General features: G+C 42.8%; 1 protein-coding gene across 1 annotated transcript in view; it reads right to left on the bottom strand.

The window, feature by feature from the left end:
* LOC311238236 (cyclin-Y-like) overlaps positions 1–22,311 on the bottom strand; it is a 141,815-nt gene extending 119,504 nt beyond the window's left edge. The window contains exon 1 of the mRNA XM_084326259.1: positions 21,906–22,311. Coding sequence (XP_084182385.1) covers positions 21,906–22,077 — 172 coding nt within the window. The 5' untranslated portion in view covers positions 22,078–22,311. The remainder of the gene's footprint in view (positions 1–21,905) is intronic.
* Positions 22,312–23,625: the final 1,314 nt, after the last annotated feature.

Genomic DNA, 23,625 nt, shown 5'->3' with positions numbered 1-23,625 from the left:
AATCTAATTGTGTTTAGAGGGAATTATTTTCACCGGACATTATGACCGGAGAGATTAAATATGTCGGACTTCAACAGATTTTGCCAGTCAAATACCGGTAATTACCGGCTAACGGAAACGCTGGTTTACACAACAGCCCCCACCCCTTGTTTTATTGTATTTGTACCTGTACTACCTGCCGTCAGCTGTTTATCTCTCTCGGTGAGCTTGATTAGCTAGCGTTAGCTAGCGTTAGCTCCGCGGCTAACCCTGAACTAAATCAATGACTAGGTTCTAAAGCATTTCGAGTAGTTTTCACTGCACATAGAAGTAGCCAAACAGCGGGAGCATTTCGGGAGTATATAACTAAAACCCAGGCAATGTCGAGCCCTTGGCTTGCCTTAAGGAATCAAATAGTCTGCCATTAGCTACATGCTAACATGCTAACGTTATAACGGTCGGGAAAACCTGGCAGCGATAAGGGAATTGAAAGTCACAGGCACGCGATTCCAGGTGCCTGTGACTTTCTATGAAGAAATGAGCTATGAAGAAACTTTACTTTTCGTCATAGCTAAATCAGACAGTCAGCCAGTCTATCAGAGTGAGTGCTCAGCCTTGGATAATTTAGGAGTGAAATGCGAATGCAAGGCTTGAAATCACTACTCGCAAGCCCGCCCCCAAATATTATTTACCAATCGCAACGGCTAATTAAAGGGGCAATTCGCGATAATCTCATCGCAGTGTACAGCCCTGGTATCTAGCTGCAGCCCTGCAGAACATACTGGGAGAGAGATAGTGCTATTTCTTGACATTTCCTTTTTTTAAGTAAGTAAAGAGGCCTATGTTCATATCGGTGAGCACAATTTGTAACACAAATATACAGTAGTTTCATAAAAAAAGAATATATATATATATATTACAAACAAAAAGAATATTACAATTTTTTTTTTTAATTAAAAAAAGAAATGCCACAAATATCGGTATCGGCCGATTGTGTTAGTTGAACAATCGGTATCGGTGGCAAATTTTCATATCGGTGCATCCCTACCTATCGTCTATCCCTGTGTAACTGCAGGTCAGTCGCTTAGACTCAGTTAGGATCTGTAGATTTCTAGAGGTGGAGCCTTGAGCTGGCAAGCCGTCTGATGGACATGGCAGTGATCGCGGGACGGAAATCGACCTGGAATATATATTCACAGCAGCCAATAATCAATCAATAAGCGTGATCGATATCTGGAATGGCGATCAGGAATTGGAATAATCTTTTTGGATAACATCTGATCTCAGGTAAGGAATCTATACCAGTCTTAGGATAATCAGACCTGTTTTCACGGAGATATAAGCTTTTTCCCTATGTGTGTGTGTGCATGGTGATCGCTGATGAGGAAATAAGAGAATCGTTTTTTCAGATCGCCTCTAGCGTGCATACGTACACATATACTATCGATAATCTAGCGTTTATTTGAAAACTATTCATAAATAGGCCGAAAAATGACAACGTTTGTGTATTCTAGAATATTCCAGTAAAGGGCGATTATCACGGAATCTTTATATTTTCCTTGAAAACTAGGGCTTTTCAAAATGCTATAAAACGAAAATGAACCGATAAAAAAAACAATCCGTTTCGACAATGTTGACTGCAAACAAGTCATTGATAAGCAACGGGCAGATTAGACACAGCCATAATTTAAACCATAGATTAGGCGTTTTTAACGCTAACATTGAAGTGGATGATGGCATTCAACAGGGTTTTCAATGTTAATCAAGGGCTCTGAAAGTGTTAATGGTAAAGCCCCTGCTTACCTAGCAGACCTCCTCACCCCCTATACCAACGTCAGGGCCCTCAGATCAGGTCTAATTTCAAGTCTAGGGGCGGACGTGCTTTTGCGGTCGCAGCCCCTGACCTCTGGAACAGCATCCCCATGTCCATTAAATCTGCCCCCTCTGTCGAGTCTTTTAAATCAAAACTCAAAACCCACCTATACCGCCTGGCCTTCCCTGACTCACTTTTCTTGCCTTGCTTGTTGACGTGTTGTTCTGTTTTCCTATGTCTATCGTGGTTGTTTTTTCTGTTTATTCTATACTTTTCTTTGTTCTTAGCTATGTGGAGCACTTTGGTTGACAAGCGTCATGTCTAAATGTGCTATATAAATATATTTGATTGATTGATTGACTCACTCCATCACCAAGCACTCACCACCAGGGGTTGACTGACACTAAAGACTCAAAAGCACTTGCCCATCGGACAAGTACCGGTCATGTTCTACTTGCCCAAAGGTCATGAAATTGTAAAAAGAATGAATGAATGACTAGTCTAAAAGAAAATAGATGCCAGGCCAAGTGTATTCCTAACGGAGCCTCCCACATGTTGAGGAGTGGTAGCAGTTAGCATGTTGCCACTGTGATAGTGAATGAGAGAGCCAGTGTTCAAAAGTTAAATATCCCACCGTTTTCACACATTTGATTGACTGAAAATAGTTTAGTAGTAGTACAATAGTATTTTTGTTGTAAATTACCTAGTAGTACATCCCTACCATCCATCTATCTATCCATCGCTCGTAACAGTACTTCATCATCTCCTTCCTAATCATGTCCTCCATCCTCATCTATCTCCACCTTCCTGATCCATCTCCTCCTTCCTCATCCATCTCCTCCTTCCTCATCTATCTCCTCCTTCCTCATCCATCTCCTTCAGCCTATCCCATCTTCTCTGCAGTGAGAATGAGTTATTGTCATGGCTTGATAGCCGGCTCTCTGAGCTAAGAGAGTTGCTCTGCTAGCTGGTTGGACTAGTAGTTGTTACAGTGAAATATCACCTCGGTGTACACTTCAGCGTGTGAGGTCAGTGAAATCATCAGTTCCGATTGGTAGGGAATCACCGATCCGACTTTTTAAGTCCCGATACCGAACCGATACCTGGGCTTTGGGTATCGGCCGATACCGAGTACCGATCCGATACCCATTGTTCAATTAATAAACTGTATGCCTCACTGTGTGGAAGAGACTGGGATCATTCTTTTGTGCAAGGCAACACCAGGCTTGACTTAAAACATTACTTTCCTAACTTGGTGAAACAAAATGTAACAAATTAACAGATATAAATGTACTGAAGGGCGGCTAGGTGGTGTAGTGGGCAAGGCACTCGCCACCAGTGTGGAGACGCTAGGATTCGCGTGTTCGAATCCAGCTCTCCACATTGTTTTCAGTTTAGCTGGTCGTCCGCAGTAATACACATTGGCCGTATTACGGGGAGGGAAAACTGAAGGGTGGGGATCGAACGTTGTGAACAAGTGACTCCTACAAGTCGGTTGGTGCGCCTGCGCAGTAGAATCAGGAAGTGTCGGGGGCAGCGTGAGCCTCCCACGCGTTACTCCTCGACAGAGATCGAGCTGCGCAGGTGAAAAGATGCGACTGCTGTTACCTCAAGTACCGGAGGGGACTTGTGCTATGTATGACTTAGTCCACATTGCAGCCGGCTTGTGGGAGGCAAGAAACAGCGTTCGTGACAGGGGAGGGTTGAATTGGATGATACGAAAATTGGGATGGGAGAAAATATAGAAAAATGGGAGAAAAAGTGGATCAAAAAAAAAAGATATAAATGTACTGAATTGTTATTTATTATTTTATTTATTATTATATTATAATAAAAAATACTTTTTTTCTATACCCGATCCAGCTATTTTAGTCATATCGGGGGCCGATATCCGATATCAATATCGGAGCATCCCTACTGATTGGTGTACACTTCATCACGTGATGTCAGTGAAATAATCACCTCCGATTGCTCTGCTTTTGTGGGGACAGACAGACAGACACGCTGTTCTAGGTGGCTTTAACTCTAGCTTTCAACGGCCAGTAGCCATCACCATTAGAACGTTAAGTTCTCACCGTTCTAAATTAATCTCACACACAAGATGTTCTATACACCTGAAAACGGTAATTACCCTTCAAAGTCATTAATGAAGTGCTTCCGATCTGTCTCAGTTGGAAAACCAATTACAGTATGAATTTCTCTAGAGATGGTGTGTGTATATAGGGGGGGGGTGGGGGTGAGAGAGAGAGAGAGAATTATAACTAATTTGTGGGCAGCATATTAATTTCCCCACACATGTCAACCAGGTTCACACCCGAACGAGGCTCTTAAAATTAATCACATGCATGTTGTGGTTCTGAAAATGTTCTTTTAAATTGAAACAATTCCACAAATGTGTTTGTTATATGGTATACAGCATTATGTACAATAATGCTGTATATTACCATATACATATATTTACTGTGGCTGAACCCGAGAAGCAAGCAGGCGGAGCAGGGATGGCATATTCATCACCAGTCACCACCCAGAATATTAACACAGATGAGTAGGGCTGTACCGAATGTAATTTTTTAACATTCGAAGCTTTGATTGAAGTATTCGAACGAAGCTTTGAATGTCTATAAAATAAAATGTACTTCACATTTTTTTTTTATAATTATTATTATAATTTTTTCTCAAACTAAATCCTCAATTTGAATAAAGTGATTAATCTGATTCAATTAGTCTTTTTCTTTTATTAAATCAACTTTCTTTAATGAATATAACTCATCAGTTTCGTCAACATAAATAATCCAATAAGGGCACGGTTGGTATGAAAGTGATGGTGACGTCGTCTTATAGTATAATATTATAATATTAGTGTAGCCTAATCTTTAACTGCAACTGTGAAGAAAACCCCCATTGGTTTAAACAGATTTAAATAAAAAAATTTTAAGATTAAAAAAATAAACGATTAAAATATTTTGTATTAAAAATACAAAATGCGAATGTTTAGGCCTGCCACGATAACACATTTTGCTGGGCGATTAATTGTCCCAGAAATTATTGCGATAAGTGATATTATTGCGGTTTTGAGAGAAATAATTTTTTTGAGAAATGTATTTCCCAAAAGTTTTCAATCAACTTTTTTTTTTTTTTTTACTAATATAATGATAATAGCATAATAATGCAAGGAAACCGTTTCAAAGTGCAATACACCTTTATTTAACATTGGAAGACATTTTAAATATCCTAAATTACTACCTAACCAATCAGATATGAGGTAGCGTCAGAAGCAGAGTAACCTCGTTCCCAGTTTTATCTCCGTGAGAGCAATGATAAAACGAGCAGAGCAATGTCAATGTGTGTGGACAAGAGGCGGGTTGCTACGTTTACTGTAGGAAGGGGCTTTTAGACCCATGTTTTTATTTTTTGCTTCGAAAAGAGGGACGTGGGACATTAGGTAAAATGGCTATGCAGTCTACAACCAAAAGCGGGACACCTGGTCACCCTAATTGTGGCTTGCGTTTGTTTACTGTGGCTCGCGGATTATGTGATGGGCAAGCTACTTGGAAAATGTAGTAAGCTACACTACCAGTTACTCTCGATTAAAATATAGCTCAACAATAATCAAATAAACACAAATATATACTATCTCTATTGGAATGGAGACTTTTCAGCACAGGATAAACTAGGGATGGGCAAAAAAAAACAGATCGATTGATCACATGATGTACTTGAGTACTCGTGGAGGAAAACGCTGTACAAAATAAACGTCTTTTCCGGTGTTTTAGACTTTGCTCTTTTATTTTGAAACCCACCGACCGGAAGTATTGTTGTTATTATCCTAGCAGAACCTATGAGCGGACAACTTGTGTCGTCCGGTTCTGTGTTTTTGAGCTAATGATAAAACAAATGTTGAGATTGTTGGTGAACAACTAACTTTAGGTTAGTTTTAACGTTAGCTACTAACGTTAGATGCAGCTACTACAGGCAATCAACGATGAGGAGGAAGCGTCATAGCATCAACGCTAGATCTTTAATCTTTATTTAGCAGTCCAGTTTCTCCGGGCAGTAGCGTATAGCGTTTGTTCACGCTACATCACTACTTGGGTCTAAAAATAGCTACACTACAAAGAACGCTACTTGGTTCAAAAGGAGCGACGCTACCATCACGCTACTGAGAAATGTAGTTAAGCTATGTAGCGTTGCTACTGCCCAACATACGCATGGTGCTCACAGGAGCTCCCGTGCTGTACTCTGTAGTAACGTCAGCGGCCCGCCTCCCCACACGGAGAGGTACTGGTTCCCGCCTCATTAAAACAAACACGCAAATAGCAATTAATTGCGCCCGTCAAAATCATTGCATTCATTTTCATTATTGCGCGATAAATAGATTTATTGCTTATTGCAACAGGCCTACGAATGTTGATTTAGAATTCGAGTCAACATTATGATCGACGCTTCGAAGCATTCGGTACAGCCCTACAGATGAGACCCACTCACTCAGTCTGAACTTTGGGAGGGGGTGACCTTGTCCCCATCTGGATAAGCCCCTATAGGACAGGTCACGCAGACAAGGCAGGTACGTAACGTAGGTCGACGGATACAGTGGACAGAGCGTTTCCGTTAGCCGGTAATTACCGGTTTTTGACCGGCAAAATCTGTTGAAGTCCGACATATTTAATCTCTCCGGTCATAGTGTCCGGTGAAAATAGTTCCCTCTGGGCACAGTTTGATTATTTGAATTGTATTTGGATGGGCTGGAGTTGGGTGGCCTATGCGATGAACGAAACAATCATTGCGTTTGTTGTCGTTGCTTCGCTCAGCGAGAGCTTGCTGCTGGATTTGCGGAAGGCATGCAGCTGCAGACCCACAGAACCCACCAGCTTTGCTGGCACAGTGCGGTCCCCAGACCTGGAAAGCTGCTCTGCGGGTCTGCAGCTGGATGCTTCTTGCAAACTAACTGCGGCCGGCTCGCGCTGATAACAGCTTTCATTGTTGGACCGGCTGCTTGGTGGAGCAACGATGAAACGAATGTAATGAATCGTTCGTCGCATGGGCTATTTAATTTTGGCCTGTTTTGGTACGGTTCGGGTGGTCAAGTTGTGCTTGGAGGGAGTTGTTTTCACCGGACATTATGACCAGCACCAAGTCGTTGCGAGGTGGAGAGTCGTCACGCAAACCCACGATAAAGTTGCCGTCTCTCTGCTTTCTCAGTTCTTCGCTTGATATAATTAATACAAATGTCCAATATAACGGAATTCGTTAGCTCATAAAAATGTGATTATAACAGACTGCTGTTTAGTGTCGGACCGACTGCCCACATACGCGGTCTATTTTATTTCAAGTCAGCAGCAGCACGGAGTATCGAGGGTAGGCCTGCCGCGATAAGCAATAAATCGATTAATTGCCGCGATAATTAAAATGAATGCAATGATTTTGACGGGCGCGATTAATTGCTATTTGCGCGTTTGTTTTAATGAGGCGGACCCAGTGCCCCTTGTCAGTCACTGTCCGTGTTGGGAGGCGGGCCGCTGGCTTTACTACAGAGCACAGCACATTGTGTCTATTCTACTAGCATTAACGTTACTCATACAAACAGAGTAAACACAGTTTTCAATCAATCAATCAACAACAACATTAACGAGACCCTCGTTGTGTCTATTCTGCTAACGCTAACGTTAGCTAACGTTAACGAGCATTAGGCTAACAAGCTGTAACGTTACCAGTCGCGTCTATTTGCTAACGTTAGCATTAGGTAATAACCGGTTTAAAATGGATGGTGATTACCTCACGTTGTGTCTATTCTACTAGCATTAACGTTACTCATACAAACAATCAATAGCGAGTTATATTGATCACGCTATGTACGATAGCCATGCTAAAACGCTAGCACAACATTAGCACCTAACCTAACAACAAGCCTTAACAAGTCAGCGATCTTTTTGCGAGACTAAACTCTCCGCTCGGTGGCAAATTGTGTTGATGTCGGTTTTGTTTAATCAATAAATGAGGCAGAATACACAGTGACTGTATCCTTTGTTTATTGCACTTGTGCCTGCTGCAAACATAATGATTATGAAATCCTAGAGACGCGTCTCTATTCAGTGGTCTGCAGTGTTTCACGTGACTTTTCTGGTACCCAAAAAGTACCTGAAATAATCACAACAATACTTCCGGTCCGGTCGGTGGGCTTCAAAATAAAAGTCTTAAACACCGGAAAAGACGGAGCGGTGGGCTTCAAAATAAAAGTTTTGGGAAATAAATTTCTCCAAAAAAAAAATTCTCTAACCGGTCGCAATAATATCGCTTATCGCGATATTTTCGGGGGCAATTAATCGCCCAGCAAAATGTGTTATCGTGGCAGGCCTAATCGAGGGACTTATTTTATTTGGAATATATTAATGACTGTATACGCAAAAGTAGCCTATAGTTTTAAGTAATAATATTATAAATCTACATGCCTTGAGGATGACATTCTTTATTCAATTGTTTTAAAGCTCAATAAACTATGACCGGAATTAATCTCATTTGTCCGGTAGATTGAAATCTTGCAGGTCACGGAGACCGGCAACAATTTTTTCTAACGGAAACGGATACAGTGCCACAAGGGAGGGCCAAGGAAATGCCAAATACAGATCACGGAACCCAGGATATTGTATCGCACAACGTGAGTGTGTGAGTGTGTGTACTAGTGTTGTCACGATACTGGAATTTCGACTTCGATACGATACCTTGAAAAGTATCGATACTTCGATACCATAAAAAAATATATATATATTTTTTTAACAAATTTAGCTTTTGTTGCTGGTTGATTCTCCTCAGCTTCGAGTCTGGTACTATAAGAGAAGATAAATATAACACTTTTAAAACCCTTTGTTTATCTTTAGATCACACATTTAAAAATAACTGTTCATCTCACTTCAATCATTTTTATTGCAAATGCAGAACATGGTATTTTCTCAAGCAGACAGATGTAAACACTGTAATCTGTGTTGCATGTACCTCACAAACTGAACAGTTAGTAACAGTTTTTATTTAAAGATAACGAGAGCAAGCGAGAGAGAGAGAGAGGTATCGGTAGATAGAGAGAGAGGTAGCGAGAGAGAGAGAGGTAGCGGTAGATGGAGAGAGACAGAGAGAGACAGAAAGGCTATGCTCGGAGCATTTTAGTAATGTTACATTTTCAACAAGATTGCTGCTATTTAAACACTTGGTGGAAACGGGGTAACGTTAACCTTATGTCGACTGTAGTATTGTATGACCTCGACATAACGTTTACACGTTAACGTTACTCCGTTTCCATGCAGTATTTATAACGGTGGCTAAGGGGGCTAACTGCTAGCAGTAGCTAACGTTAGGTAGCTGTAACGTTACAACGAAGCAGCTGTTGATATTATGCGCCATCAGTAGACAACGTATCATGTATTAAACTAGAGTTAATGGTTTAATGCTTCAGTCACAGTGACGTTGAAAGAGCAGCTGTCACGAACCGCTTTCATTTCTTTATGGAGATCGGCGCTGGCACTGCTCTATAACACCGCTTGCAAATAGCATTGGGGCATTTGTAGCTTGTCCTTCGTTGTTTACTTGAAACCCGAAGTACCTCCAAACAGCACTTCTGCTGCTTTCTTTATCCACAAGCACAAGTTGCGGAGGCTCTGCATTTACCATCTTCAGCTAAAATGTTTGTTTACTAACTGAAGAAGACGGCTCTCTGTGACTCTGTGAGGGGGAGGGCTGGACTCGGAGGAGCCGGGGGGGCAAGCACGCTGAGCGCTCTGAACAGCGCGTCAACAACTTGCGGTAGAACACTCGCCAGCAGTGGTACCGATACTGCAGAAAGTATCGGTACTTCGGGAAATAAGTATCGAAGCCTTTTTAAATATTCAGTATCGATATGTATCGATACTTCAATATTTTTGACAACACTAGTGTGTACACTGTAGTGTACCTGCTTCTTCGGGAGACAAAGACTAGATTTATCTCGTCTCACCAACAACAAAACAAAAACAAAATGATATCACCGTATATTATACAGGTAAAGACGTCTGGCATCCACACACACACGCAGACTCCCTCGGCTCTCGTCACTCAGGCATGAATAACCCATCGGCTGATTTTAAATTAGCCTCATAGAAAGGCTCCAGCGAGTGTGTTCGTGGATTCCCCTGAAATAACGATGAGACGAACGTGGAGTCAGAGGAGGGCACCTCTCATTTCCTGATGTTAAATTAAAACCAACCCCAGTTAGAGACAGGCCCACAGCAGAACTGTCTCCATCTACGTACTGTTAAAACCAAACCCAGTTAGACAGGCCTACAGCGATCTCGATTCATAGACCTATGCGATCTCGTTTCTAAATTATGACGATAAAAAATAAATTTACTTTAAAATGTAACAAGAAAAATTATTAAATGTTTTATCTTTTACTTTACTTTTTTAAATGACAAAATAAGAATCCTGTGAGAGAATCGTGATCTCAATTCTTAGAGAAGAATCATGATTCACATTTTAGCAAGAATCGTGCAGCCCTATACTGTTAAAACTAGGGATGTCCGATATTAACGGCCTACCGATATTATCGGCCGATATCGGCATTAAAATGCGATATCGGAAAATATCGGTATCGGTTTTCAATTTTTCTTACATTTCTATAGAAATTATGTCCGATATTTTTATCGGCCTACCGATAATATCGGCCGATAGGCATTAAAATGTGATATCGGTTGATATCGGTATTGGAAATTAAGAGTTGGACAATATCGGTATAGGTAAAAAAGCCAATATCGAGCATCCCTAGTTAAAACCGAACCCAGTTAGAGACAGGCCTACAGCAGCACTGTCTCCATCGACACTGTTAAAAGCAAAGCCAGTTAGACAGGCCTACAGCACTGTCTCCATCGACATACTGTTAACACATTGAGTGCCACGGACGCGTTGTCGTTAGTTCATGTCGACCTTTGAGTGCCCCCGACGCTATATAGCGTTTGTCTCTTTTTTTATTTATTGGCGATTTGAATTCATATTTCACCAATAGAGCCTCGGGTTAGTGCTGCAGAGTCTCTGAGCTCAATTGGGAAGATACCGCCACCTATCGTCTCTCCCTGTGTAACTGCACCCCATTACTTTACACTGCTGAAGGGGGGGGTGGCCAGTTTGCTCATTTTACTTTTCCCTCAAGCCAACTGAAGGATCGATTGTGCTCGCCGGCCCGGAAAACACGTGGATTATGTATTTACAGGACCCAACACTGTAATCAATAAGCGTGATCGATATTTGGAATGGCAATCAGGAATTGTAATAATCTTTTTGGATAACATCTGATCTCAGGTAAGGAATTTATTTGACCAGTCTTAGGCCCTGTTTAGACGGAAACGCTAGCAGGTGAATCCGCAAAAATATTTTTTCGGATTTGCCTTTCGTTTATACGGAAACAGCGTTTTTACGGGGAGAAACCGCAAAAAAGTGAGACCACCTTCCTGGGTGGAATTCCTAGAAACGATAAACCTTTGCGCTATCATCTAAACTGTCAAACCGCATAAAACAATGACGAAAGGGTTGTCAAGGCTCTCGTCGCGCGTACTGCTTACATCAGCCTAGAAGCGTAAACAAAGCATGTCCGATTCTATCCATGGCGATCACCTGAAGGCTACATTGGCAGTACTTTTAAATACACAAGAATCTGTCCCGCGGCTATCACAACTATTAGTGACTGGACCCACTGTCTGTGAGTGACTCTGCTTTGGTCCAATCACATTCCCCACCCACAGTCTGCAAATCAGAGGCAGAGTAGGGCGGGTCTTCACAGCACGTCATGTAGGCCTGCCGCGATAAGCAATAAATCGATTAATTGCCGCGATAATTAAAATGAATGCAATGATTTTGACGGGCGCGATTAATTGCTATTTGCGCGTTTGTTTTAATGAGGCGGAACCAGTCCAGTACCCCTCGTCAGTCACTCCGTGTGGGGGGCCGCTGGCCTTACTACAGAGCACAGCACGGGAGCTCCGTGGGGCACTAGCAACGCCACATATAGCTTAACTACATTTCTCAATAGTGTTGCTCCTTTTAACCAAATAGCGTTCTTTGTAGTGTAACGTTAGCTATTTTTAGACCCAAGTAGTTACTCGCTACTGCCCGGAGAAACTGGACTGCTAAATAAAGATTAAAGATCTAGTGTTGATGCTCATTCAATGCCAACAACATTAGCTAAATAGCTAACAAACGAAATACAACGTATAGCATAGCTACAACACAGAATAACGTTAATACAATTACATGCATCATTGTTTACAATGAACGGGTGGGACTAGTCAAAGGACTGGACACGGGGACAAGTTAAACATGAATACATTTATTATAACAGGTAATCGAGTTGCGCTCCCGTGCCTACGCACCACAGGGCTATTCTATACGGCTTTGACGCTTCCTCCTCATCGTTGATTGCCTGTAGTAGCTGCATCTAACGTTAGTAGCTAACGTTAAAACTAACCTAAAGTTAGTTGCTCACCAACAATCTCAACATTTGTTTTATCATTAGCTCAAAAACACAGAACCGGACGAGATGCTGCTAGGATAATAACAACAATACTTCCGCTCCGGTCGGTGGGCTTCAAAATAAAAGTCTAAAACCGGAAAAGACGGAGCGGTGGGCTTCAAAATAAAAGTTTTGGGAAATAAATTTAAAAAAAAAAAATCTCTAACCGGTCGCAATAATATCGCTTATCGCGATATTTTCGGGGGCAATTAATCGCCCAGCAAAATGTGTTATCGTGGCAGGCCTAACGTCATGTGACATATGCGCCAATCGTGTGACAGCGGGGCTCCGTCGTCTCGAGTCGTTACAGCCTCGTCTGCACGGAGAATTCCATCCCAAAACGCTAGTCTAAACGCAAAATTAAAAGTGAGACCGCAAGACTACTTTTGCGGTTTCTGTTCAGACTCTCCGTCTAAACGTAGCCTTAGGATAATCAGAGCTGTTTTCACAGAGATATAAGCGTTTGCCCTATGTGTGTATGTGGCTGTGATCGCTGATGAGGAAATGAGATAATCGATTTTTCAGCCCGCCTCTATAGCGTGCATAAGTACACATATACTATCTATAATCTAGCGTTTATTTGAAAACGATTCATAAATAGGCCGAAAAATTACAACGTTTGTGTATGCTAGAATATTCCAGTAAATGCCGTTCATCACGGAATCTATATATTTTCCTGAAAAACGAGGGCTTTTCAAAATGCTATAAAACGGAAATGAACCGATTAAAAAACAATCCGTTTCGACAATGTTGACTGCAAACAAGTCATTGATAAGCGACAGGCAGATTAGACACATAACCATAATTAAAACAGAGATTATGCGTTCACAACGCTATCATTGAAGTGGGTCCTGGCATTTAACCATGTTTCCCCATGTTAATGGACGGCACTGAAAGTGTTAAAAGCAAACCCAGTTAGACATATTTACAACAGCACTGTCTCCATCGACATACTGTTAAAAGCAAACCCAGTTAGACAGGCCTTAGACATACAAACTAAGTACCAAGTTTTATATTGAAAGAATTATTATTTCTTTTTGTTTGCATAAATTATAATTATTGGTGTAGCAGTGGTGGCCTGTACCATCAAACGAAATGCAGATCTAACTTTCAGACTAAACATTGCAGATCAAATATGACTCCAGATATCTTACCGTTACAATATTTGTCAGAAACATATTTTGGGTTCAAATTTAGGTATAGAAAAGTAATTATTTACGTGTGAGCCAGGATCTTGTACGACGCACATAGACGCCTAATACAAGGTCTCCGGAGCTCTGTCTGTGTTTGTTCTGCCAGGTCTTCATTGCAAAACATGCTGTGCCTGCACACCCGTGTCTGGTGCTGAGTGAGCAGTCTAGACAGTATTTACCATGAGTAATCAAACACGCTTTTAATGATCATTCAAATGTACTTGGAGTCAGACAGTCCCATCAGTTCTCAATTTCTCCAGACGTTAGTTCTCCACCAGTCCTCTACCTATTGGCACCATGCCCGCTGTTGTGGAACCTGATGGCTAGCTGACACGAAGGATTTGGCCGATGGCTGAACATGCTCCTCATCTTGGCTGTTGTGTTTGCTGGAAGGTAGATATAGCCTACGTGCTGAGTCTGAGTAGCCTTAGTAAACCGAAGATAAACAGACAGTCCATCAGTGGACAAATTAGCCTAAAAAACCCCAGCCTCCAAATCTGCTTCTAGCAGGCATGAATACTATAAATAGATGAGAAACGGGGATATATATGGAGACAAGGAGATTGCAGAGGCGTACATGGACTGCTTTTATATAGCACTTTTATCTAAATCACTTGAAAACATAATGCCAAACATTCACCCAGTCACTCACACACCGACGGCAGAGGCAACCATGCACGGTGCGCCAACCTGTTTGGGAGCAGTTAGGGGGTCAGGGGTTAAGTTTAGTGTCAAGGACACTTCGACGCGCTGGCGGGAAGGAGCCAGAATTGAACCGGGAACCTTGAGATGACCGCACTCAACCACCTGAGTCACTGTTGTACATGTGATTACATTGTGACTTGCGAGAAGGAGGAAGGAAGAAGGGCCCACTTTATAAAAATATAAATAAATACACTGTTCGCCGAGTGCTGTGTGTGTGTGTGTGTGTGTGTGTTGTCATCACAGTCAGCAGTTCTCATGGCTGATTTACTAGTCACACGCTCACAGACCACAGTGCAACTAGGGTCACACACACACACACACACACACACAAACATACAAATGCACACACACACACTTGCACATTATACACACAATCATATCACCACATCCAGCATTAATGAATCAAATAAATGAGCAAACATAAAAGCTAGACCGGGAACAATAATCCCACTCCATGAGATCCAATCAGGAAAGATAAGCCTTGAGAGGCCAATTCTAAGTGTCCTCATGCCACTTTACAAAAGATATCAAATCTGAAATCTCCTACATGGGTCACGTCATGTGGTCTCCTTGCCCTGTTGACTGTTCATGAAGTCCTCAAGATATGAAGAAGAATAGCAAAGCTAGACCCATGAATCCACCACGTTGTGATTAAGGCTGAGACCACTTATCGATAACTGCGTGAAATGGATAAGTGGCGTCACTAAAAATAAAGTTTAATTAAAATACTCTTAACACTTTGGGTGCCGGGAACCGTCTTTAGACGTCTTTGCTGGCCATGCTAAAGTTGCCGGAGGACGCGTTACGTCGTCCTTATATCAATATTTCAAAAATCTGCGATCGGATTCATATGTCCCCTCCGCTGGCCTGAGATCCACCAGCAGGACCCACTGAGCTCTCTGGCGGTTCAGGAGCGCCATCTGGTGGCCGATCGGCGCAATCGCCAAACAGGATGTGCCATAGAGGTTGTGCTAGACGTCCGTAGTACTTCCGGGCGCTCGCTATAGGTCATGGGACTCTGGCTCGTCACGCTACACAGTGATCGATTGGCAATAACTCGATAAACAACATGATTTGGACGTATATACCATTATACAAGCTGGAGATGGACCGGGTAAAAATATATCCCATAATGATAAGATTTCTACTCTACGATGATCGCCCAACAGCGCGCGGAGACTGGGGTGAGTTTCAGCGTGTAACGTTACCGTCTTCGATACTAACTGCTATTATCAACATTTGACCCACATTAGATGATTGGTATAACGCTGCCCACGGAATTATAAACGCCCCCTCGCCCAACATCAGATGACGTGTAGTAACTTCTAGAAGTAAGTCTAGTTGGAATTTTTTATATCGCGCTGATTGCCATCAAACTGTATTTCATCATCAATATAATGCATTTGGGGCTATATATCACGTTCTGGAGAAAGCTGCAGAAAGAGATGAAAACATACTTATACATTAGACCATACTTTACTATGAATATGTGAATGAAAAAGTTTAACGTTGCTACACAATGAACAATACATATAGGACTTTGAATGGGCCCTAATAATGGCAATGTAGCAATAGAATTTAAAAAGTTATAGCCCTGCAAAGAAGGGAACTTTCTCCATAGACAAATAGCGCTGGCAATCTATGGTATATCATGAATTTAACCTTAGGCAGCCAAAGTGTTAAAGGGGAACTCCAACATTTTGGGAAATTAGCTTATTTAACATCTTCCCTGGAGTTAGACAAGAAGATACATACCTTTTTTGTCTCTGTGCGTGCATTTTAGCTTTGGGAATAGACGCTCCGTTAGCATAGCTTAGCTTCATCACTGGAAGTGGGGGAGGGTTAGAGCCTTACAGTGTATTGCAAGGTCTGACATTGACCAAACTTGATATGCATGACCTTGGTGGGCTCTAGGTCAACTCCTGAAAAGGGGGTCAATGTCAGACTTTGCAATCAAAAGTTAGGGGGCTAATAACCCTTGCCATAATTTCAGTGCGCCCCTAACTTTTGATTGCAAGGTCTGACATTGACCCCCTTTTCAGGAGTTGACCTAGAGCCCACCAAGGTCATGCATATCAAGTTGTCAATGTCAGACCTTGCAATACACTGTAAGGCACTGTAAGGCTCTAACCCTCCCCCACTTCCAGTGATGAAGCTAAGCTATGCTAACGGAGCGTCTATTCCCAAAGCTAAAATGCACGCACAGAGACAAAAAAGGTATGTATCTTCTTGTCTAACTCCAGGGAAGATGTTAAATAAGCTAATTTCCCAAAATGTTGGAGTTCCCCTTTAAGAATTTTTTTATTTTTTATTTAACTTTCGTTTGTGTGTGTGTGTCTATCGTGGGCCAACTACAGCATTGCAAAAACGACAGTGAGTGCATGTGACACACACAAACTAACATTAAATAAGTTCTTTTTTAACACTATGGTCGCCAAAAACGCCTTACCACGTCATTCCCCGCCATGCTCATTCTGCCAAAGAAGCCGTACCACGTCTTTGAGATCAATATTTCAAAAATCTGTGATCGCAATCATATTTCTCCCCCGGAGACTTGAGATCTACTGTTGATCCCCTCTCAACTCTCCAACGGTTCAAGAGCGCCATCTGGTGGCCGATCGGCGGATCGCTCAAACCGGAAACAGGAAAGGGAAGCTGGTGCTCATTCCAATTCGGTCCGATCACTCGCTTTTAGTCCCAGGACTCGAGCTACACACAATGGATAGCAATCCGTTACCAATAACTCGATAAACAACATGATTTGGACATATATACTATTATACAACCTGGAGATGGATCGCATATTTCTACATCCCATAATAGGAATATTTCTGCTCCACGCTCATCGCCCAACGGCCTGAGGAAGCTACGGTGAGATTCAGCGTTTTTTTTAACGTGTTCGATATAAACTGCTCTGATGATCATATCATCCACACTAGATGAATCATCTAACGTTGGCCACGGAATTATAAACGACCCCCCCCCCATCCGGTCAACATCAGATGATAAGTAGTAACTTCTAGAAGCACGTCCATTTGAAAATTTTTATCTCGCGCCGATTGCTATCAAACTGTATTTGATCATCAATATAATGCATTTAGGGCTATAAATCACGTTCTGGAGAAAGCTGCAGAAAACGATAAAAACATACTTATACTTTAGACTGTGAAAGTATAACGTTGCTACACCCTGAACAATAGATACTTGATGTTGAATGGGCCATAGTAATGTCAATTTAGCAATACAATTTAAAAAGTTATAGCCCTGCAAAGAAGGGGAACTTCTCCATAGACAAATAGAGCTGGCGTGGGATGGTTTATTAAGAAAATAAGCCTGGCGATCAAAGTGTTAAGAAAAAAGTATATTTTAAACTTTTTTACACATGCAAAATAATAATAATATCGATATTTATCGGGGGGAAAAAATCCAGATTTATCGATTCTTCCAAATGGCACATCGTCCCATCCTTAGTTGTGATGCGTCCCGCCGTACGTCAAGCTCGGTACAGGGGTCTCCCGACACTGGAATGCCATTATAGGCCCAGGGTCAGAGGGTCAGGCCCTAATGACTTGAGCAAATACCTTTTTAAGACGAACCGCAAAAGCACTGAAACGTTCTCCTCTCTTCCAAGTTCCAACTAGAACACGTGGATCTCTGGACAGAGGGATTGCTGGTGTTAATTAGCGTGCTGAATAATTTCCTATTCCTTTCCCCAGAGGCTCCAAAGGGAACGGACACCCCGCCAGAATAATCAGCCATATTTATTATCATATCACAACCCAATGGAACAACACATGCATTCACACTCACTCACTCACTCACCCTTCCTTCCTTCCTTCCTTCCTTCCTTCCACACACACACACACAGTCATCCCACCGGCCTACACACTGGTGACAAATACAAAAACAGATAGTCCTGATATTGCACTGATCTTATTGGTACTTTGTCACTTGTTCCATAATTTCTCCCAAGGCATAATAAAAAATATTGTTGGTTTCCTGTTGGTTGTCAGTTTGGCCATGGGTAGGTAGGGAATTTATTTTTATTTTTATTTATTTTTTATTCTTTCCCACGGCGACTATGGATAGGGAATTTCTTTATTTAATTAAAATGTTCACAACAACATGGATGCATGTACTCTGCCAGCATGTTTAATATCCATAATACTAAATGTTTGACTAAGATTTCTATGAAACTTTATTATTATTTATAAAAAAAAAAGAAAAAAAAGAAGAAAAAAAAAGCCAGATCTGGCTGAGAGAGCCACCTTTCACAACCTGGCCAGAGCTGGCTGTGAGAGCCACCTTTCACAACCTGGCCAGAGCTGACTGTGAGAGCCACCTTTCACAACCTGACCAGAGCTGGCTGTGAGAGCCATCTTTCACAACCTGGCCAGAGCTGGCTGTGAGAGCCACCTTTCACAACCTGGCTGAGAGAGCCACCTTTCACAACCTGGCCAGAGCTGACTGTGAGAGCCACCTTTCACAACCTGGCCAGAGCTGACTGTGAGAGCCACCTTTCACAACCTGGCCAGATCTGGCTGAGAGAGCCACCTTTCACAACCTGGCCAGAGCTGGCTGTGAGAGCCACCTTTCACAACCTGGCTGAGAGAGCCACCTTTCACAACCTGGCCAGAGCTGACTGTGAGAGCCACCTTTCACAACCTGGCCAGACCTGGCTGTGAGAGCCACCTTTCATAACCTGGCCAGACCTGGCTGTGAGAGCCACCTTTCACAACCTGGCTGAGAGAGCGGAGAGCCACCTTTCACAACCTGGCCAGACCTGGCTGTGAGAGCCACCTTTCACAACCTGGCTGAGAGAGCCACCTTTCACAACCTGGCCATAAAAGTTACAATAAAATGTCATACAAATCTTAGTCAAATCTTTAGTGTTATGGATATTAAACATGCTGGCAGAGTACATGCATCCATGTTGTAGTGAACATTTTAATTAAATAAAGAAATTCCCTATCCATAGTCGCCGTGGGAAGAGATAAAATAAAAAATGAAATCTGTGCACGGAGACCAGCAACAATTTGTTGTCGAAAGTATTCACGCAACCTGGCCGTGTGAATACTTTCGGCAGCCAACTTGCCCTTCCGCGTTGCTCTGATTGGCCGAGCGTGCGCATGCCCATGAGCCGCGACGCGCTCCTCAGCCAGGCTCCGCTTAGCGCAATTTATACAAATGGAAGTATTGATTACGCCGTAACGAATCATTAAAGAAATATACCCTTAACTGGAATATGTTGTGCCTTTACACACATATGTTGGATTATGTAATTAGTTTGTCATGACAAACCAATGAAAAAATCGCGAATTAACCGGTGGCTACAACAACACACAGTAACTACATGCATCATTGTTTACAATGAACGGTGGGGCTAATCTAAAGGACTGGACACGAACGCGTTAAACAGCAATCAATTAATTTAATATAACAGTCCGGTTCTGTGTTTGTTTGCGTCTGTAGATTGTTGGTGAACAACTAACTTTAGGTTAGTTTAACGCGTCCGTGTCCAGTCCTTTAGATTAGCCCCACCGTTCATTGTAAACAATGATGCATGTAGTTACTGTGTGTTGTTGTAGCCACCGGTTAATTCGCGATTTTTTATTGGTTTGTCATGACAAACCAATTACATAATCAAACATATGTGTAAAGGCACAACATATTCCAGTTAAGGGCATTTTTTTTTATGATTCGTTACGGCGTAATCAATACTTCCATTTGTATAAATTGCGTTAAGCGGAGCCTGGCTGAGGAGCTGGCTGAGGAGCGCGTCGCGGCTCATGCGCATGCTCGGCCAATCAGAGCAACGCGGAAGGGCAAGTTGGCTGCCGAAAGTATTCACGCAACCTGGCCAGATCTGGCTGAGACAGTCACAACCTGGCCAGAGCTGACTGGGACAGTCACAACCTGGCCAGAGCTGACTGAGACAGCCACCTTTCACAACCTGGCCAGAGCGTAAGGTTTACAAGAAATGCAACAGAGACACAAGCCCAACCAACTAACCCCAGCCAGGCTGAACATAGATTGATTGATTGATTGAAAACTTTATTAACAGATTGTAGAATGGATACAATACAGTATGGCTCAATATTTTGGAGACAAGGCATTAGTCGACTAAGACCAAACCAACTAATTAATTAATCAACTAATCAGCTATGAGGGAGCAGCCATACTTCCCAGCCTAAGGTCATTCTGAATGGGCCAAAGCATGGCAGATTCAAAACCCAATTCTCCAAAGTGTAACTCTAACATAGCAGGGCTGAACTGTAACTCTAACATAGGGTAATAGAGCTTAACTCTAACATAGGGTAGTCGAGCTTAACTCTAACATAGGGTAGTCGAGCTTAACTCTAACATAGGGTAGTCGAGCTTAACTCTAACATAGGGTAGTCGAGCTTAACTCTAACATAGGGTAGTCGAGCTTAACTCTAACATAGGGTAGTCGAGCTTAACTCTAACATAAGGTAGTAGAGCAAAACTCTAACACAGGGTAGTAGGGCTGAACTGAAACTCTAACACAGGGTAGTAGGGCTGAACTGAAACTCTAACACAGTGTACTTAGGGGTGAACTGAAACTCTAACACAGTGTACTTAGGGCTGAACTGAAACTCTAACACAGTGTACTTAGGGCTGAACTGAAACTCTAACATTAACTTGGGTAGTAGAACTTTACAATGGGATTTTGACATATATAGACTATTTGCCTATAAGTATTGCAGCCTTGTGTGAACTGGAAATTGCACTTGGCCATACTGCCATGTCCATTACATTTTGATTAATTATGCAGCCCTCCTCCCTAAGTCCCAACGTATATCTCCTGGTAAACATGCTTTCTTTTGTTCGATCCAGTCTACACAGAGTGAATAGATAATATGTTGCATTAGCAGCAGAGAATGCATCCAAGCCTTATAACAGCTGTGGTCCAACACAAACTGGGTGCATTAAACACAGACACACAGAGAGAGAGAGAGTGAGAGGGGTGATGACGCAAACCCAAAGCCAGGCCTGCATCATGTCATGCCTTCCTCAGCACTCAATGCAACAGCCTTCTGGACTTGGCAGGAGAATGGATACACCCATGCCGCCCCCCCCCTCATACACACAGAGAAACATACATACACACAGCAACACTGAGAACATCACAGAAATGACACACACATACATACAAGTACACATACACAAAAACACCGCAACGATGATAACATCACACAGACATGACTTAAACTCCAGTTCACTATCAATGTAGTAGATGATGTAGCAGTACTGTCTATCTGTATGTCATGTATGTCATATATGTCATTATGAATTGAAAATGGGGGACCCTGATGATGTAAACAAGACGAAAGTCGTTCTCTGGTCTGCATCCCCTTAACAATTGTGTGTATTGAGCTGTACTGTATTATTGTACCCATTCTGCAATCTGTTAATAAAGTTTTCAATCAATCAATCAATGCATGCCTGAAATGTGGACAAAAGACTGCAAAGGGTAGCAGTTTTACTACTGTATGTGCTAAACATGATGTAGTCCTATTGACAGATCAGTGTAGTAGTAGCAGCAGATCACCAGTAGCAGACAGTATTACTGTGTGTATCTAACCTTTCCAGTCAGACTGCCTGGCTCAGGCTGGCTGTGCAGCAGGTTTGATAGCATGATGGCCGTCTGGCTGAACTGACTCCTTCCTACCGTCATTGTGTTCTCTGTCGCTGATGTGTTGGAGGTTGTTGCAGCCGGCGCCGGTGCTGTCTTCCCGACTGAGCTCCGGCGGGTCGGGCTGGTAGGGCTCCAGCCGGGAGTGGTGGTTATTCCTCCGGTGCTTGGGGCTCGACGACACGCAGCAGGAGGCGGTGTTCCCCATGGTTCAGCTCGGTAGCAGCGGCGGCAGCAGAATGCTGTGTGTTCAAGCAGCCCTCTCTCTCTCTCTCTACTAACTAACTCCTCCACTCCAGGGTGAAGAATGGGGCGGTAACGCGGATAGACTCGGAGGGGTCGAACTGCTCAACAGCCCCCCGGCAATATATCCGATATTTTACACTAAACACACCTCCTTAACCCGGTCCGGTCTTCTGGGGACAAGTCCTGTGAAGCGGGGCCATTATTATTGTTAAACACGGGGAAACGTTCGGTCGCCGCTCGTAAATCAGAAGTGTAGCCCACATACGTTACTACTACCACCGAGGAAACTATAAAAAGAAGGAAAGGCAATCGCGTCAGAATACCAGTGTTATTATTATGCTCTGCTTGGTGCCAGTAGTAATAATAAATATGTTACAATTCTAAAGCTATCTGAATAAATACACACACCAACCAATATAGCAAACGTTAGCTAACAATGCAACACATTGCTGATGATGATTCTGACAACCGATGTAAATTAATACCCTGTTTAAATGACCGACGAGGAGATGGCTGATCCCATTCAACTCTATAGGCTTGTTCAAGATGGATTTCGGTTTGCCTCGACTAGTAGACGAGAGTAGCCGAGTGAAGCCGGGGGAGGAGTTAAGAGGGCGGACACTGCCGATTTCACGAGAGCCTCTCGCCTAGTCTCGCGCGGCAGATACGCTTTCACGTCACCACACACACATTACACACCTGTCCAGCTCATTATAATGCGATGGCCGTGTGCAAAATTAGATCAGATTCAAATGTACAGCACACCATATACTGCTACAGTGGAATATACTATTCATATACCATAATGTATACCATCTTGTTGCGCGCTCCTGGCCGCACACACAACACACTGCTGAATAATTCTGTTTTGCATCAATATATATATATGTATACTGTGTATATTGAGGCAAAACAGAATTATATATACAGTATTGAGGCAAAACAGACGACGCATGTGTGTATGTGTGTGTGTGTGTGTCTGACAGCTTGAAGTTTATCATGATGATATGATGATAAATTGATAACGCATAACATAATAAAGCTTTCAATCAATCAAACGTCTCATAACTCCCTGGCTGTCACATGGCTGGTGACTGACAACTTCTCTGAGCCAATAGGCGCTTTGCGCGACCGTAGCAAGTCGCTTCCCAGCCGGGAGCAGCCGGCTGAGAGGTACTGTGGAGCCTCGCTCTGAAGGCTGCGCGCGGCTCGCTCCCGCGGGAGTTCCGCGCCTCGCCTCGCCAGATTTTCAGAGCAAATCGGACGACATTCTAACCGTCATGCAACGCGCTTGGCGAGGCAGTAGTAAAACCTGCGCAGATCTGCGTCCGCCTATCCCATCTTGAACAAGCCTAATGTCGGCCGAAAGTTTCCACACTTGGCCAATAGGGTCGAGCTGCAGCCTCGGAGATTGGTCCAGATTGGGCAACTTCCGCCCAGCCACAAGATTATTACTCCTGTGACAGGGCAATGCGCTGATTGGCGGAAAGTACGGAAGTATCTCGAAGTA

This window comes from Notolepis coatsorum, assembly GCF_963971535.1.
Source record: "Notolepis coatsorum genome assembly, chromosome: 12".
In the NCBI taxonomy this organism is placed as follows: Eukaryota; Metazoa; Chordata; class Actinopteri; order Aulopiformes; family Paralepididae; genus Notolepis; species Notolepis coatsorum.
This window is presented reverse-complemented; position numbering and strand designations above follow the sequence as displayed.